Source organism: Adelges cooleyi, unplaced genomic scaffold, assembly GCF_023614345.1.
Source record: "Adelges cooleyi isolate 19-005CV unplaced genomic scaffold, UGA_ACOO_1.1 ACOO_flye_CR_arks_rails_tigmint_CR_PRNA_651, whole genome shotgun sequence".
NCBI lineage: Eukaryota > Metazoa > Arthropoda > Insecta > Hemiptera > Adelgidae > Adelges > Adelges cooleyi.
Window position 1 is genome coordinate 5,314,566 of NW_026096352.1, and position 16,306 is coordinate 5,330,871.

Below are 16,306 nucleotides of genomic sequence, written 5' to 3' on the forward strand. Positions count from 1 at the left end.
ATTTAAGTTACAGCTTTTGAAAGTATCTTGGATTTACAATTATTTCCAATTAATAGACTAAGTAAATAAAAGAATCAATCCAATAAATAAAAAGTAATAATAAAAAGTTTTGATAAATAAAATAATTTAATAGCACTAAATTTACTAAATCTAGAAAAATTAAAATCATTTTTTACAATTATTAGTATTGTTTATTACTCATACGTGTTAAATTTAAGAAAAACAGAACACAAATATTAGTGAAATAATGAAACCAAAAATAACGTCGGTCTCGAGGTGGGACGAATTTTTAATCATCATTTGACAATAAAATATTCTTGATTTGGCGTTGGACTCGTTTGTTGATAGTACAAATACAATTACCAATCTTTCGTACAAGTAACCTTTCCCCACGGCTATTATTAAGTTAACAACTTAACAATGTCATCGTTTTAAGATATAATAATCTAAAGTAACCTTCAATTATACGCAGGGTGACTGTCCTGGTTTTAATTTTAGTGACTCCGTTTACAATTTAATAGTTACTAAAAATACAAATAAATAAAATAAAGGACAAATAGTTTATACAATTATTTTATTTTATATTTTCTTCAAAATATGTATATATATATATATATATATATAAATATTTGCATCATTCTTTTTTTATTCTGCAACAAATATATAAAATACAATACATTTCCAGTACACAATTACTAGTCAATTTGAAAAAACTAACACAATCGAGTATTTTTTTTAATTTCTGTATATATATATATATACAATCAAATTTGTTATTACCTACTAGTGTAATTGAATTATTGATGGTTTTTATATAGTATAATATTACAATAAATTGAATAGCATACAATTTAAGTATAGATATGTAAAATACGGTAATAAAAGTTATAGGTAACTTAGTTGCTTAAAAACCAGATCAATAAAACTAAAGAAATGTTATAATGGTATAAAACGAAACTTAACAATAATTATATTGAGATAACTAGTCAGATCATAGTAAAGTATACAACATGCTTTGTTACAGGTGTCGGTTCATTGTTGATAATATACATATTGCATTATAAAATATCATAATGTAAATGGAATAATTGAATTGCTCTATTTTATTTTGTTTAAGTAATAGTATATAGACTGAGATTGATTATGCTAATAATTTCAAGCTATTAGCATAAGGCTTCATATATAAAAAAAAAAAAAAATTATTAAAACTATAAAAACGTATGGTGATATTTTTGTTTATATACTAAGAAAATCGCTACGTTATTGAGAACTACATGGCCTACACTAGTAATTATAGGTTAATAACTGCACAATTCTGAATTGTTGCCTAACCGGGAATAGTATAAAATATGGCAAATCCGTTGTAATCACAATATGTTTATAACTTACAATCAATATTTATATAAACTATAAATACAATTTTTTTTTCAATTATAATAACTTAATTTAAATTATAAATCAAAATTGTACGACCCGGAGAGACGATTATGCACTGCAATAATTTAATTAACTCCATCGTCATTCGCTTTGCGTGAGATATGACCATTACGTGGCTATATTTTTACTAGACCATACTTATTCCAGTCTGAAATGAAAAAATATATAATAGTTATAATACAATTATATAGGTTTTAGTTGTGGTGTTTTAATGTTAAATATACGGCTAATGGTGTATTAACCGAATATTATATAAAAAAATTCATTTCGTTGTTAATATGATCAATTATATTGTTGTCATTGTCCGTCGAGCTTCGCGACCGTAGGATGAAATACATGGAACCACGTGTCAAAAATAATACCAGTTGATTACAATAACTCACCTTCTATATGAGGTTCTAAGTTCTGCAAAACGGGATACCAGTCGGCACTGGAGTAATTCAATTTTGGCCTCTTGCCGCCGTAATCCTCCGGGAGCATGTTGGCGTCCAAGTGCTTGTGCAAAGAAGCCATTTTGTTGCCGTGGAAAAACAACTGCGATACGACGGAGAAAAGTTAGTTACGGTTAGTTATTAAATCGACCCCTCCTTCGTATAAGGAAAAGTGAGATTGTCCAAAAAAAAAAGCAATTTCTTAACGAGACCCGCAGTTATTACTTTCGTCCATTCCCAGATGAAATTCTGGGTGTGAAAAATATTAATAAAAAAATAATAAACTACCGAGTGTAAAATAAAAGACGTATAGTTTATATGGAGGAAAACTAGCAGGACCAAGTGTATGGATACTTACGCGTTTTTTGAGTTTTTCTCCAATGAACTGCTTGAACATCGGCCATACCATATTAAATAAAAACGGTTGGCGGACGATGTGCACTTCCTTCAAACGCAGTGGCATGGCTTCCTGATATTATAATAACTCTCGGTCAGTATTTATTTTATTAATTAAATAACAATTGTATTGAACCGAAAACCCCGTATGGTATGGGCTCGATAAGGTAATGAATAAAAAGAGAAGACATATCATTATACCAACTATTTCAAAACAAAGACATTGGTTACTTTGATAAAAACGAATTGAAAATTATATAATTAAATTATTGTTTAGTTTACTAATGTGAAACTATATGAAAATATGATGTATAGTATTAATTATTAATAAATATAGCCGCTTTATTTTAAAATTCTCTAATCATTTGTCTTATATCAACGCAACACAAAATATGTGATATTATCAAGACAGTTTTGAACACTTGCTTTAATTTACTTAAAATAAAAATGTCATTACCCTCTAGATTTTATAGGTTATAATATTATGTAAACAAGATCCAGAATAGTTTTAACTGGATCACATTGGGAGTCACAATATCATCTTTGTGTTCTCTATGAACGAGAAAGCCATATAATCAAAATTCCATTTTGACGGGTAATTTAACAAAACGTTACCCATAAAGCGACCATTCCTCAAAATGCAAAATATAAAAATAAAACGAGATTTTATCGAAACTATCTAGAAAATTACTTTTGCCGTAGTTCTTAGAAATAAAAACAAGTAATAATATTGCAGTTATGTGTTGGTGTCTTTAAAATCGTCTGATGGTTTTTATTATTTTTTAATGTTCAAAAGAAGTAAAATGATTGAGCGACGGTCACTTGTAGCTAATTTAATTGACTTAGGCTTAAAGTCTATAGTTAATTATGTCAATTTTTCTATGACGTTTTTATTTATTCAACTTAACGGGATAATAGTAATGCATATCTTAATGTACTATGCCTTACTATGTTAACACGTACTTATGATAAATGCGTATTATTTAATGTTATTGTGTTTGGTGTAGTAGATACATTAATTATCGAGAAGCAGTCGAAAAACTGACGTATACCGCAAATTTATATCAGCAGAACATGCATTAGTAATATTCGTACACGTGCCAATTTGCTACCATGTAACAACGTTTGATAACAAATGGTAAAGGGCAATTAAACTAACATAAATTCAAAGAACACGTTAATTTTCATTGTGGAATAATCAGCTGTTTTCAACGATTTCGGGAATACAACAGTATGCTGAGAAAACATGGCCAGATTTGAGCAGCTCTGGGGAAGTGTGATATCAATGTGAAATTTATGGAATTTTCAGTTATAGCCACGATTTCTTAATTGAAAGCCGGTAGGTGTACATTATTGTATTCCGGCGGTAAGGCGGAACATTAAACTAAACCATAGGTAATAATATTCGGACGTCATTTGGTTTTTGTTTAAATAGGTTTATCGATTTGTCCCCCAGCCAAGCCTTTCAAAAACAATTATAATGCAGAGTGTATCGTTGCTGAGTGCAATGGTCCGACTAAATGTTGAAAATATTAGCGCGTTTTTAATATTTAATGAGAGCAAACGGCAAACGCAAAAAAAAAACGGGAGTGCAAAAATACACCAGACACATCCCTCGAATGACACCCCTGAAATAATAAAGATTTTCTCACCTGAATGTACAATAGCAACGTCATGGCAAACGACGGCGACAGCGCCATCACCTGTTTAGTGGACAACCCGTGGAAATCGATGATAATAACGGCCCCACGGACTTGGGTCTCCTGTTCCACAAGTGACGCCACTTGAATCAGATAGAGGACTTTGAACAATTGTTCGCTAGTAAGGCACTTGGGATCCCAGGCAGCTGAAAAAAAGCAAAAGTCAATTATTTTTATCACAAGGGATTTTTTTTTATTAGAAAATTATACAATTAGTACAGTTAAAAACAGAGGCGGCTTCAGTGACTTGGTTAGGGGGGGGGGGGCTAAGTCACAATTTTCAAAAAATTTTATAACAAATATTCGGTTGACAATAGTATAATTTCAGTTATATATACAATTTTTTTTAAATAAGGGTCTGGGGGGCCGCGACCCCTAGGGCCCCCCCTGGAGCCGCCCTTGGTTAAAAATTAGTATAATAAGCATAAGGTATTATAAAAGAAAAATATATTAGTTGTGTATGGTATGTTTAAAGATACCATCTAATGATGGAACTCTAATGGCTTGAATCACAAGGGAATAAAAAAAAAATGGTACGCCTGTGTGGTTGATGTGTATATTACAGATATTACGACCCATCATACTCAAAATTTAGTTTATTAAATATATATATTAGAGTGGTTAAAAAAAAAATCTTACTTTTTAATTTTGTAAGCACCCCCCCCCCCTCCTATTTTTTTCTATGATATAAATATAAATAATTCCGTAAAATGTTGGGTTTGATTATTCAACTCCTTCATGTACGGCAACTGGGTTGAAGTTTAGCCAAAGAGGATCATAGAAACTTCAACCCCGATGTGGCACGTGAAGGGGTTGAGAAATCGTAACCATATTTTCACAGAATTTTGTTTTTATATCATACAAAAAAAAGTGGTGAGGGGTGCTGCAAACTAAATTCTTAAATAAGGTTTTTTGAACCCCCTTAATATATATATATATATATATACCTTTATATTTTTTGCAAGCGGTTAAAGTGTACGAACGAATCGATTCGAGAAATTTTTCATTTTTGTACTTTTCAGTAGGCATGGGCTCGATAACAATAGAAAAATATTTCGGAGAAAACCTTGTTCTTGTGCGGGTAAGTGCGCTACACGGTCAACGGCAAAGGTCGGCCGGACCCGAATCGGTAATCGTTTGCTGTACCAGGACGGACAAAACTTAAACAAAAGTTGTCGACAAGTAGTAACGAAAAACTATACAAAGAAACTTAGTTGGCGATTTGTCGTCGGTGTTAATATTTTTTTTGCCTAGTATAGTTTTCTACAGCGATCAGTTCTTGTGCGTAGGGTCGACCTTTTTCCGGGAACGCAAATACATATTTTTCGCAGCCGTACACTTACTACTACACGGAATTGCGTTATCAAAACACCATAGGGCAGATGTCAGCCGTACCAAGGCGTTTTGATTTTTTTATCTCTAGTTAAATACACGGCGCGCGCGTTGCAAGGTAACAGTATTTAACTTATTTGCACAAAAAAAAACGTATTCGAGGTCGTTTTAACATTTTTTTCCCCATTACTTTCCGAAAACAAATCGTGGCAATCTTCAAAGGATGTTCGGTGCTAACGACTTGGTAAATATGACTCCCCCACATGCTCTCTTCCAGACGTCCAATTTTGATAAAAGGTAATGTCCTGTGTATACTCACATCCCATGTTTAAGACTAGAATCCTCCGGTTTTTCTGGTCTCGGTCTACCAGTACGTTGACTACGTTATTTTCAGTGAACAATTTCTTCTCTTCTCTGGGCAACGGGTTGGCCAAGATTTTGTCGTGCTTCTTCTTGAATTCCGCCAGACGTTTCATCTAAACACAGTGATGTAAATATTTATTATTATTGTTTAGATAATTTTATTATTATGAGATATGTTTTTAATTTTATAGACATTCCCGGATAGCCGTTATTTGCATAATTCCGATATCTCCCCGACATCGTTACCAACGTAAAAACTTAATTACAGAGGCGGCTACTGCTTTTGTCGATACCGCCTTTGATGCTATTATATTTTATATTGTTCAATAAAATATACATATATATATATATTTTTTTTTTTTTTTTTTTAATTAGATTAGGATTTTGCAATTATCTCTGACAATTTATCTCTGTAATTATATAACAATATACATTATTTCAACCCAAACAATCCAAGCGGACCGGTTCGAGTGTGAGCGCATCTAATTAATGTGTGGGTTTTGATAAAATTTATACTATTAAAATAATTAATTACTAAGGAAGACACGAGAAATAATTGCAAGCGGAAAACCGGCAAGACGGTATTTATTTTACTCGATTTACTTATAATAATTTTAATAAGATAAGATGTAATCAAAAGTCGGCTGAAACCGTCCGCGAACTTCCTGGAATGATCCTTGCGAGCAATAATTCGTTCAAAGTTCATTGAAAACATTACTATGACGAGTCGCCCATAAAGTATGTAATAATAAAATAGTGCTAACGCAAATAAACGCCGCCTCGTTTTGTTGTTGCGATAACACGACAACATAATGGTGCGTTGAAAATTAGTAATAACAATTATTATTGATGATATTACACCGTCGACGACAAAGACCACGCGATAATCACAGGATTTCATTGTTGTTAACTACAAAACGAACAAAGAAGGTATACGAATATTTATGTTCTATGGTGGCCACGGACTTTGCTATAGACGACAAAATTGATTGCAAATTGTTTATAAGAGCACTCAAAAAACATGAAATTTAAACTGCTGCAGTGATTAGATATGTTTAATTCTTTTACACGAATTAGGACATTTAAAATGGACTAGTCAAAAAATACTTTGGGCTCTATCGATGAAAAATCATATATATATATATATATATAAGTAATTTTATGTATACAAAAGTCAAATATATTGTACATATTAAATATATATTTATATATGTGTTCAATAATATACTGAATTCGATATGTTTGTTGAGAAAACGAATTAAGCCAGAAGTCGCTTGTCCGTGGTTTTGAGGTCTACGGTCCGCAGAAGCTCGGATCTAGAGATGATATGGGGAGATAAACTAGCATTAGCTAACTTATCCTAGTGAGTTACTTAACTTTTAATTAGGTATGTAATGAAAAATATCATAACGTATGTGTGGTATTTTCATTATCCTATACTTTAAGTAATATTCTACCCCCTACAAGTTTTTTCAATACTAATTAATTAGTTACAATATTATTTATTTATTTATTCACTTTTAAATATTAAAGCTGTGGGGGTGTTCTAAACACCCCCCCACCCTAAGTACGTAGTTATAGGTTAAGTACAGTATTTACACTAAAAAAAACGGATATCTACGTTTATAAAATTAAAAAAATAATTTTAACACGCCAAAAAAAGATAGTACAACGTTTTTTTACATGTAATGATATTATATTATCATGAAATAAACTTGAATTCAAAACTCATTTCTTTTCTATTTAATTACTTAGTAAATAAATTAAATGTACAAATTATACACATGCATAATACTTAGTAAGTTATCTACGGAGAGGCACAATATGGAAATAACTATTATAAATTATAATGTTCTTAAGCACTCGAACAATTAAACCAAATGTAAGAAACTTTTCAGTATGTTTAGTTATGTGAAGTGTATTGTTTACTATTTATTAATGTATGAGTAACTATAATAAAATTGGTGTAATAAGTTATCCGTCATAAAATAAGTTTTAACATTTGATTATAATATTTTTAAATGAAAAATATTTCACACTAAAATCCCTATAATATAATGAAACATTGTATATTACCACCCCTAAACTCAAATGTTAATTAGCGATTAGGCGTTATAATAAGTCATAAAACACTGATCACCGTTTAAACATTACATTTTAAGATTCACAATTTAAAGGTCCTATCACTGGAAAGCTTCCCTACTCGTAGTCTACAAGTTTTTTTAAATAAAAAAAGATAAAAAAAAACTGTTGACTTTGTGTGACTATTTAAATTATAACACCAAGCCATTTTAGTTATATCATAAAATATAACATGATAATATTGTGCAGTAATTGGATATATATATTTTTTATTATTTCTTGTGTCTTTTCAATAGTGTTATGGTATTGGAAACAGCGAAAGGTTGATACGTGCTTGCATAATGACATAATGGTTTTGATTAAATACAAACGTTATCGGCGCGAAACATGTTGACATTTGCATATCGTGAGAACCGGCCTCGGAGATGTAAACAAACTTATCTTTGGTGCGTTGTCGATTATGAAAAAAATAATCATAAACGAACAATGTGTAATTACAGACATTTGCCTGTTGTGGACACGTTAAATGTATGTGTGTCAAAAAGTTTTAACAATGGATTTAAACGGATATAATAATAATTATCATTCAAGTGACTTACCAGCTTGTAAGCGCTCTCCGGATAGTATTTAGTCGGTCTCAAAAATATTTTTAGATACTCATCGTTGTCTTTGAACAATAGTGTGTTCTTTTCTGGAAAATAAAATAAAATATGTTATTGTTTTTGTAGTGCAACGGACATGAGAAAATTAATTAAGAAAGACCATAACAAGTATTGCGGTAGGCTTATTTCAGTGATATAATTTGTGTTGTCTAAAATGTTGTTTTGTCCTTATTGCTAGCGTCCAAAAAATCAGCAATGCATTTCTAGCTATTTACATCACTTTAAAATAAAACTCAATATCACATTTCAAATAAAAAACAAAATTCCCCCAAAATTTAAAACAAATACAATGCTTCGATGACTGGCCTAGTTGGTCGTTTTCCAATCCATCCAAAATATTTCCCCAAATAAGGAGGGGGGGTATTTTTACACTAGGTCGTCATTTAGTTATAGTATGTTTTAGAGATTTTAAGTAATTGTTTTTTCATAATAATAATATTATCTACACTATAGCTGATCTATCGTTAACAAAATTACAGAAATCAACGTTCAGTGACCAGTGGTTGTTTGTATGATCTTGATTGCAATGATAAGAGTCATGATTGCGATAGAACAATATAAGTATTTTAAAAACAACAATACAATTTTTGAGTGTCTGGTTGTGTTGGTTCACTATAATACATTTATTTTTATGTATTGTGTAAAATGTTAGAAGAATAATTTTTGCAAGACGGTAAGCCGATCGGCAAAAGTTATCGGTATTGATTAATTTCTATAAAAAAAAAAACCTCTTATTCAAGGACGCCTTTGATTATAGCGAATTTTATTCAAACCCATGATGTAAGCGCTAAGCTGTTATCGCCAATAGATATATTACACATGAACTTTAAAAATCTGATTTAAAGGATGCCCTTCAAATATAGTAATTACAATACGAAATATAATATGTATTTTTTTTAAACATAATTTATACTATACCATCATTAGAACGAAAGATAACCATTTGTATTTGTTTTTCACCCGATGCTAACTTGAACTACTCTTTTTGTATAGTTAAATAAAACAAACAATTTCCTAATTAGTAATTATTATTTATTAATACTCGTTATTAATGATTTATAACTGGTACATGTGCGTAGTACATCTACATTGTTGATAGCTAAAAATGCGATATTAATAAAAAGAACGTTGGCAAATTAAGTGCAAGTTCATGTCATGAACATGTTTTTGTGTACCTTTGATTAGATTTCTGCACGTTTCCTAGTATTGATAAATGATAACACAGTATTCGAGCCAATGGTATCCAGTAGCTGTTTTGTATAAATATATCAGTATTAAAAAAAAAAAAAATAATCTGTTTGACAAGCATCGTTTTGTCTCTACGAAATTTGTACCTACATAATCTAGGGCTATAGTTAATGCCTATAGTTTTCTTATGAAGTTTAATCTCTCACATCGTCAAAGACTTGGAAACAAAAACGTTCGATATAATCGGCCGTCGTCGTAGATTTATTGTCAAATAATGATTGACTGGCCTAAAACAATAACGTTAAAAATCTACTTTGATGTGTGTCGTGTAGTGTCAAGCAGATCAATACGAATGAAATTATAGTGAATCACTAATTAAATAAACTATATTAACCTTTTTACACTAATGGCCTATTATGTTTAGTGTAACAATTATTTCGATAGTATTAATGTGCATTATTTACGATATTTAAGGTTAATTTTAATTGCATTTAAAATGTTTTATCATAATAACAGTTACGATTACAGTAATACTATTACTGTTAATGTGACTAGCGTATATTAATCATTTCTTTATAAAAGTATTATACTTTCTATACAAATAAAAATAAACGAATAAAACAAATCTTCACATAATAAATGTACTTAATTCATAAAAAAATGCTTACAAACGAAGCGGAATCGAGTTAAAATTATCTTTATGCTGCATATAATTTTTATTTTTATTTGCTATTAAAACGAATCGTATATAATATATTTTTGCAATCTGCACACTCTAAGCTATGTTTTATGACTAATGTCGTTCTCACCTGTTATGCTTAACATTTAAGTATAGCTTAGAGTATAATACTATAATTTTAGTATACCTTATTGATCTATACTTAATTTCTAAGCTAAACTGGTGAGAACGGCCATTAATGTATTTAGCTGGTCGACAAAAAGGTAAACAATTGCTCTCAAACGGTAATAATATGCACAATTGATGTTCGTTAAAACATTTATATATTTTTATTGACAACCAATAAAATAACCTTTATAGAACAGTTATAAAATTTTTTGTTAATAAATCCGAAAAATATACTGGATGAAAATTTCAAGAATTAATAGAAAATTGCCTACAATCGCTGATCATTGTTTGGACACGATAAAGTGATAAACGCCACCATAATGAATACCGTACATTATTTCATTGTTACTACTAAGCAAACACACGTTAGACATTGATCAAACACCGTTGGGCATAGCAAACCGCGTACCAGCGTTATTTTCGACCATCCGTAACAATAAAGAATTTTTTTAAACATTTTTTTATCGGCATTTCTTAAAAATTTCTCTAAATGTTTAAAAGTATACATAACAATATGTCTTGTACCGAAATTAAACACTTTGGTCGGTCAGGAGTGCCAAATTCGCCGGTTGACCACATAAAGCCAAGGAAAATTCACTGTGGATAAACTATTTTTGGGCAGGGGAAGGGAGGGGAAGGGATGTGACCGTATAAATCATGGTGGATAACCGGTTTTGGTTGTAACGCCATAATTGCGATTAAAATACAAATGTTTTTTTTTGTTTGGTGGAGAGAGATACAAAAAAAACCCAAACGCATTTGGGGACGTCTGTGAACTTACCTTTAAGTATGGCTCGCAGTCCGGCCAGCGACTCCTGCACTTGTTCCGGAGTCTCTCTAAGTTCCCTCGCGGCCAACGACACAGTCTCGCTGCACAGTGGCGCCACGTCCAACTGGAACATTTCGTTGTCTACCTTCATGTTGGTTGTCATGTTCGATAACTCATGCAAAATGAAAAATCCCAATAAAAACTAGGTGACCCGGTTAGGCGTGAACGATTGTTGTTGTTGGTGGTGTTGATTAAACTGAATATTGTCGGTAAAAATAAATATCGGCAATGTTGGTAGGTATTCGAAATCGGTTTTAGACAGTTTACTTGTAATAACGGATTCGGATTTATTATTGTTTGATGAATAAAAAAAAACCTGTAGAAATCGTGTGTAGCTACGAAGATCGAAAAACGACTGCCGCGCGTCTCCAACTGAATAGTGTAATATTACCGGCGAACAGCGCCTGCACTGATTTCACCGATCCTACAGGCTTTCGACTATTGTCCGGTGCGTTTATCGCATATTTAAATACTATTCTGCTCGACCCGTTATCATCAACGGCTCCTACCACCGAACGGGTCCGACTTATCTGGGATGGCGCTTGCACGCTTAAACGCGTCACAGCCCGCTCCGCCCCGCTAGCCCGGCAAACGCACACAACAACCGCACACGTTATTCCGCCAGAACGCCTTTGTCCGATTTCGAAAGAGGTTTCTTTTTTTTTTCTCTTAAAGCTTTTACGCCGCCAAATATTGTTCAACGTGAAACCGTACGTGGTTCGAGTGTGTGGAAAACTATACGCGAAAAACAAGCATACGCAACGCGCCGTAAAGCTGTTGAAAACGTTTCCCGGGCGGATGCAAAACGATAAGACAACATAATTTAACAATTACCTTTAAATATATGAGCTGACTCATATAACAATTCACATGCTCACCTTTACGTTTCCATAGTGTGGACATGGTGTTTAAAATGTTCTTACAAACGTTTTATAAATCAATTAGAGAAATTTATTTTTTAATATTAACTAAGTTGTACTAATAATATGATGAAAAGTTGTATTATGGAAATGTTGAAATTATAATATTTGAGCTTAAAGCGGTAAATATGAAACCTTATGTAACCGTATTTCTTTGATATTATACCTAATAGCCAATTGTCTTGGAAGTCGGACCGCAAACATTTATTCTGTGTAGATAATGACGAAATCAAATTCTATCGCTCACTCTCAGCGACGTTTGTTTAAGGATGTTTATTGTATTAGACACTTGTCGATAACGTTAACGACCAATATAATAAATATTTTTTAAAAATGTCATCTGCTCAATAGAAGTCAGCTTTAAAAGGGTTAAAAAACAACAGAGCGTATGTATCTGGTATTAAATTAAACCACATACCGAATTTAATAAGCAGTTTGGTATGGGTTATTTTAATCAAAATCTGAACTTAAAAATAAAACTTAAGTAGATAAGTTTCAGTAGAATATATTTAGTATATTTAGTGTTGAACCCTAGAAATGAGTAGTACGTTAAGTAAATTACATTTAAATATGTGTTTAGCTATGCAAAGATTTTCAGGATTGAGATTTCATGCTGAAATAAGTGACACAAAAGCTCGGTAAACTAATCACTGAAAATATCATTAAAAATTCTTGGTATTTCTTAACTAACAATTAATGTTTTATGGTCCCTTGACACAAACAGATTTACGAATCACATTACAAGATATATTATTTATTAGAAGACTTTTATATTTAATTGACACATCACTAGACTTTTTCCACATCTAACGTTCCATTCCTAATTATTGCATAATAATATACCTAATATACGCTTTTCGTAGAATGTTATGGTGTGTCAGTAAAAAAATACGGATTTCATCTATCGCACTTAAAAATATTTTTCACTTAAATTCTAATGTTCTAGTTTTTTATTTTGTTTGATCTTATATTGGTTTTAACTTACTTGTATATAGTACTGAACTGCATACATTCAGACATTCAGTTTACAAGCAGCTCAAGTTAGTTTTTCAAAACTATTATTATTTTCAATATTTATGTTAAAACTTCATTCTATGTTCCATGATATTTCTAATGTGCCTCAACATTTTAATATATATTCTAAAAAACCGTATTTGCGCGGTTTACCTATTATTTACAAAACACAATAATTCCATTTTTATTTTCTACAGAACGCTTTGAGATAAGAAAAAAATATTTTATAAAAATATAAACCTTTCTAAACACCGCAATATTAAATAAGTATAGAACAAAATAATACTGGGTCAACAAAAAATACTGCTATATTTCAAATAACACTGAGTCAATGACAAACGTAGAGACACAAATAATATAAAATAAATTAATTGTTTTGTACATATTTTTATAAGAAATAAGATACATTCAAGTCTGCACCTTTAGATTTAAATCTACCTCATAGATGTAGTAGATTTGAATAAAAATAAAGATTTATTTAAAAATTTCCAAATTATAAATGGGTTTCACAAAAAAAGTGACAAAGAAAACGTCAGCAGACTCGTCTCTTTTCCAGTAATAGGTAAGACAATAAAAAATAATAATAATAAATTGCACGCCATTAAGTTTTTCGTTGATAACTAAAATTATTGTTTCGAAATTTTTTTTTTATTTTGATTTGTCATACTTTGTTATATTGTGTAGTAAAAACGTGCAAAACCGATAACGGATTCGGTTTTAGTCACAATGTAAATAGTTACTATCGACTTACGCAATTATATTGTGACCGTTTGCGTACGCATGAGTCTAGACTTTAGTCGAGATTCAGACGATTGCAGGTACAGCATGAACTTCGATATTGGCGAACATGCGTCTTACTCAATTACCATGTGTGTATTTTAATGTAAAAAAATTAAAACAAAACAAAGCGTGGCGACTAAGTGCATAATAGTACTATCCGCCGTCGTTGTGACATCCTTAATTTTGTTATTGTGCCATCGGCCGTAAAGTCAACTATAGTAAACACTGTATAAATAACATTCTACATTGTGTAACACATATGCTCTGATAGGTACATAATTGATAAGCTCGCAATATTTTCCATTAAATAAAATATTGTTATGTATAATATATATATAATTATATATGCTGAGATAAACGATTACATTTTATTCAACATAGTTCTAATACACTTTTTATGATATTTTGTATATTTAATCTTAGGTAAAGTCGTAAAGACAGCTGCCTTTTTCCAAACCTAATTTATAATAATCAATAAACGGAAAACAATAATATTATGTAGATGACATTTAGTTTAGTAAAGCATTAAAAAAAAATAGTATTCCGCTTCAACAATTCAGCATTGAAATTAAAACATAATATTGACTGTAAGGTTAGTAGCCATAAGCTTGAAAAGTCTTTGAACAATAAAAAAAAACAGGTTCTCTTGGAAAGTATATTTTAATTGCTGTAATACAAATAGTAGAAATAAAAATCAAAATCAAATAAAATCAGGCGGTAACGTATTAATAAGTACAATCAATAATCATACTTAGAAAACAGCGATGAATCGAAATAAAATTAGTTGATTCGATTACTAAGTTAATTTATTATTTTAATCAATTTAAAATTAGAAAGCTTCAGTATTGGATTAAGAAAACTTTTGAAAAATGCAAAATAATAAGTGCGTATATACACGCATACAGGGTGATCAGTTTAACGTTAGACATTCATTTTCTCGTTAAGTAATAAGAATTTTATAGTTTTTCTTTATGTTAACACTTTTACTTATGTTATTTTACAATATTATAAAATTATTAACTATTTATCTATTTAAGTATTCTCCAGAGTTTTATCAATATTAAAACTAAAATGGTGACGTATCAATTTAACTAACTTTTTTAATTAAGAATAATTTACTAAGCATATTGTTATTGACTGGTCGATAACCACTTTTTTTAAAATTATTTTTAAAGTCATTACAGTTTTAAATTTAAGACGGGAGGTGGTGTGCGGTTAAGTACATTATGCGCGTAGATAAAAATAATACTTCCCTCCACTATTCCTTCTGTCCTAAACTTTCAACTCTCATAACTTTAAAAGTGATCATCCAAAACTGTTTATAGACCAGTCAAAATTGTTAGCAAATTATTCTTAATTTAAAAAGTTTTTTTAATATATTCGTTCCAATTTATGTTTCAAATGTTGTTAAAACTCTAGAAAGTACTAATAAATAATACTTTTGTTTTCAAAAAGATAAACTACAAATTTGCAATTATTTTAAGAAAAAAATTAGTGTCTCGTCCTTAATGAATTACCCTGTACAACCAGTTGTCTTATAATAAATTGTATACTTTTATATATAAACCTTCTTAGTAGATAGCAGTAAACTGTAATTATTTTCCAAAAAAAATCATTTCTTATGTAAATTTGATCAACCTGTATAAAATGTTGAAACAATTTACCTCCAATAAAGTGCAAATTCCAAATAGGTATTTAACGCAACCTAAGAGTTTTGCAAGCACATAAAATATTTTTAATTCATTTTTTAAAAACACATACGATACAACAAAACATTATACACTACACAAATATTGCATAAAAGAAATATCTAATAAATATTAATTTAAGCAGATAATATTATGTTAAATAAATCATCTTAAGTTTTTCCATTATAGTTTTTCATGTTATTTATTTATTAACTACTATTTTTAACACTGGTATAATATAAGCTATATTTAAATATCTGAACTCACACAAATAATTTTTGAAAAGACAATGTTTAGTATTAATTTGAAAAAAATTAGTTCAGAATAAAAAAATGACAATTAAAAATAAAAAAATTAGTAGCAACCCCTTAGTTGTAGTCCATTTATCTAAAAAAAGATAAGACAATGACGTATTACCATATAAATCATCGCAAAACCAATGTTAAAATAAATATTTATTGTAGATGTACATATACTCAATAAAAACAAAAAAGGTTGTTTTTTATATTTACAATTATTTAGTTTTTTAACTTTTATCTGTTATTATAATTGACTTTTTTAAATATTTATTTTAATTGTCGAGGTATAATGTTATATTAACAATATCTCGATTAAAAAAAATTTTAATAATTAATTT

The 16,306-nt window shown here is 30.1% G+C and overlaps 1 protein-coding gene across 1 annotated transcript; it reads right to left on the reverse strand.

Annotated features, from left to right (window-relative positions):
• Positions 1–792: 792 nt before the first annotated feature.
• On the reverse strand, positions 793–11,715 carry LOC126844558 (retinaldehyde-binding protein 1-like). The gene is made up of 7 exons (XM_050582844.1): positions 11,220–11,715; positions 8,341–8,432; positions 5,616–5,772; positions 3,917–4,110; positions 2,227–2,337; positions 1,821–1,971; positions 793–1,585 (listed from the first exon to the last, which is right to left on the reverse strand). Exons 1-7 carry the CDS (start codon positions 11,368–11,370, stop codon positions 1,554–1,556), a joined length of 888 nt encoding a protein of 295 aa, XP_050438801.1. The 5' UTR covers positions 11,371–11,715; the 3' UTR covers positions 793–1,553.
• Between the last annotated feature and the right edge of the window lie 4,591 nt (positions 11,716–16,306).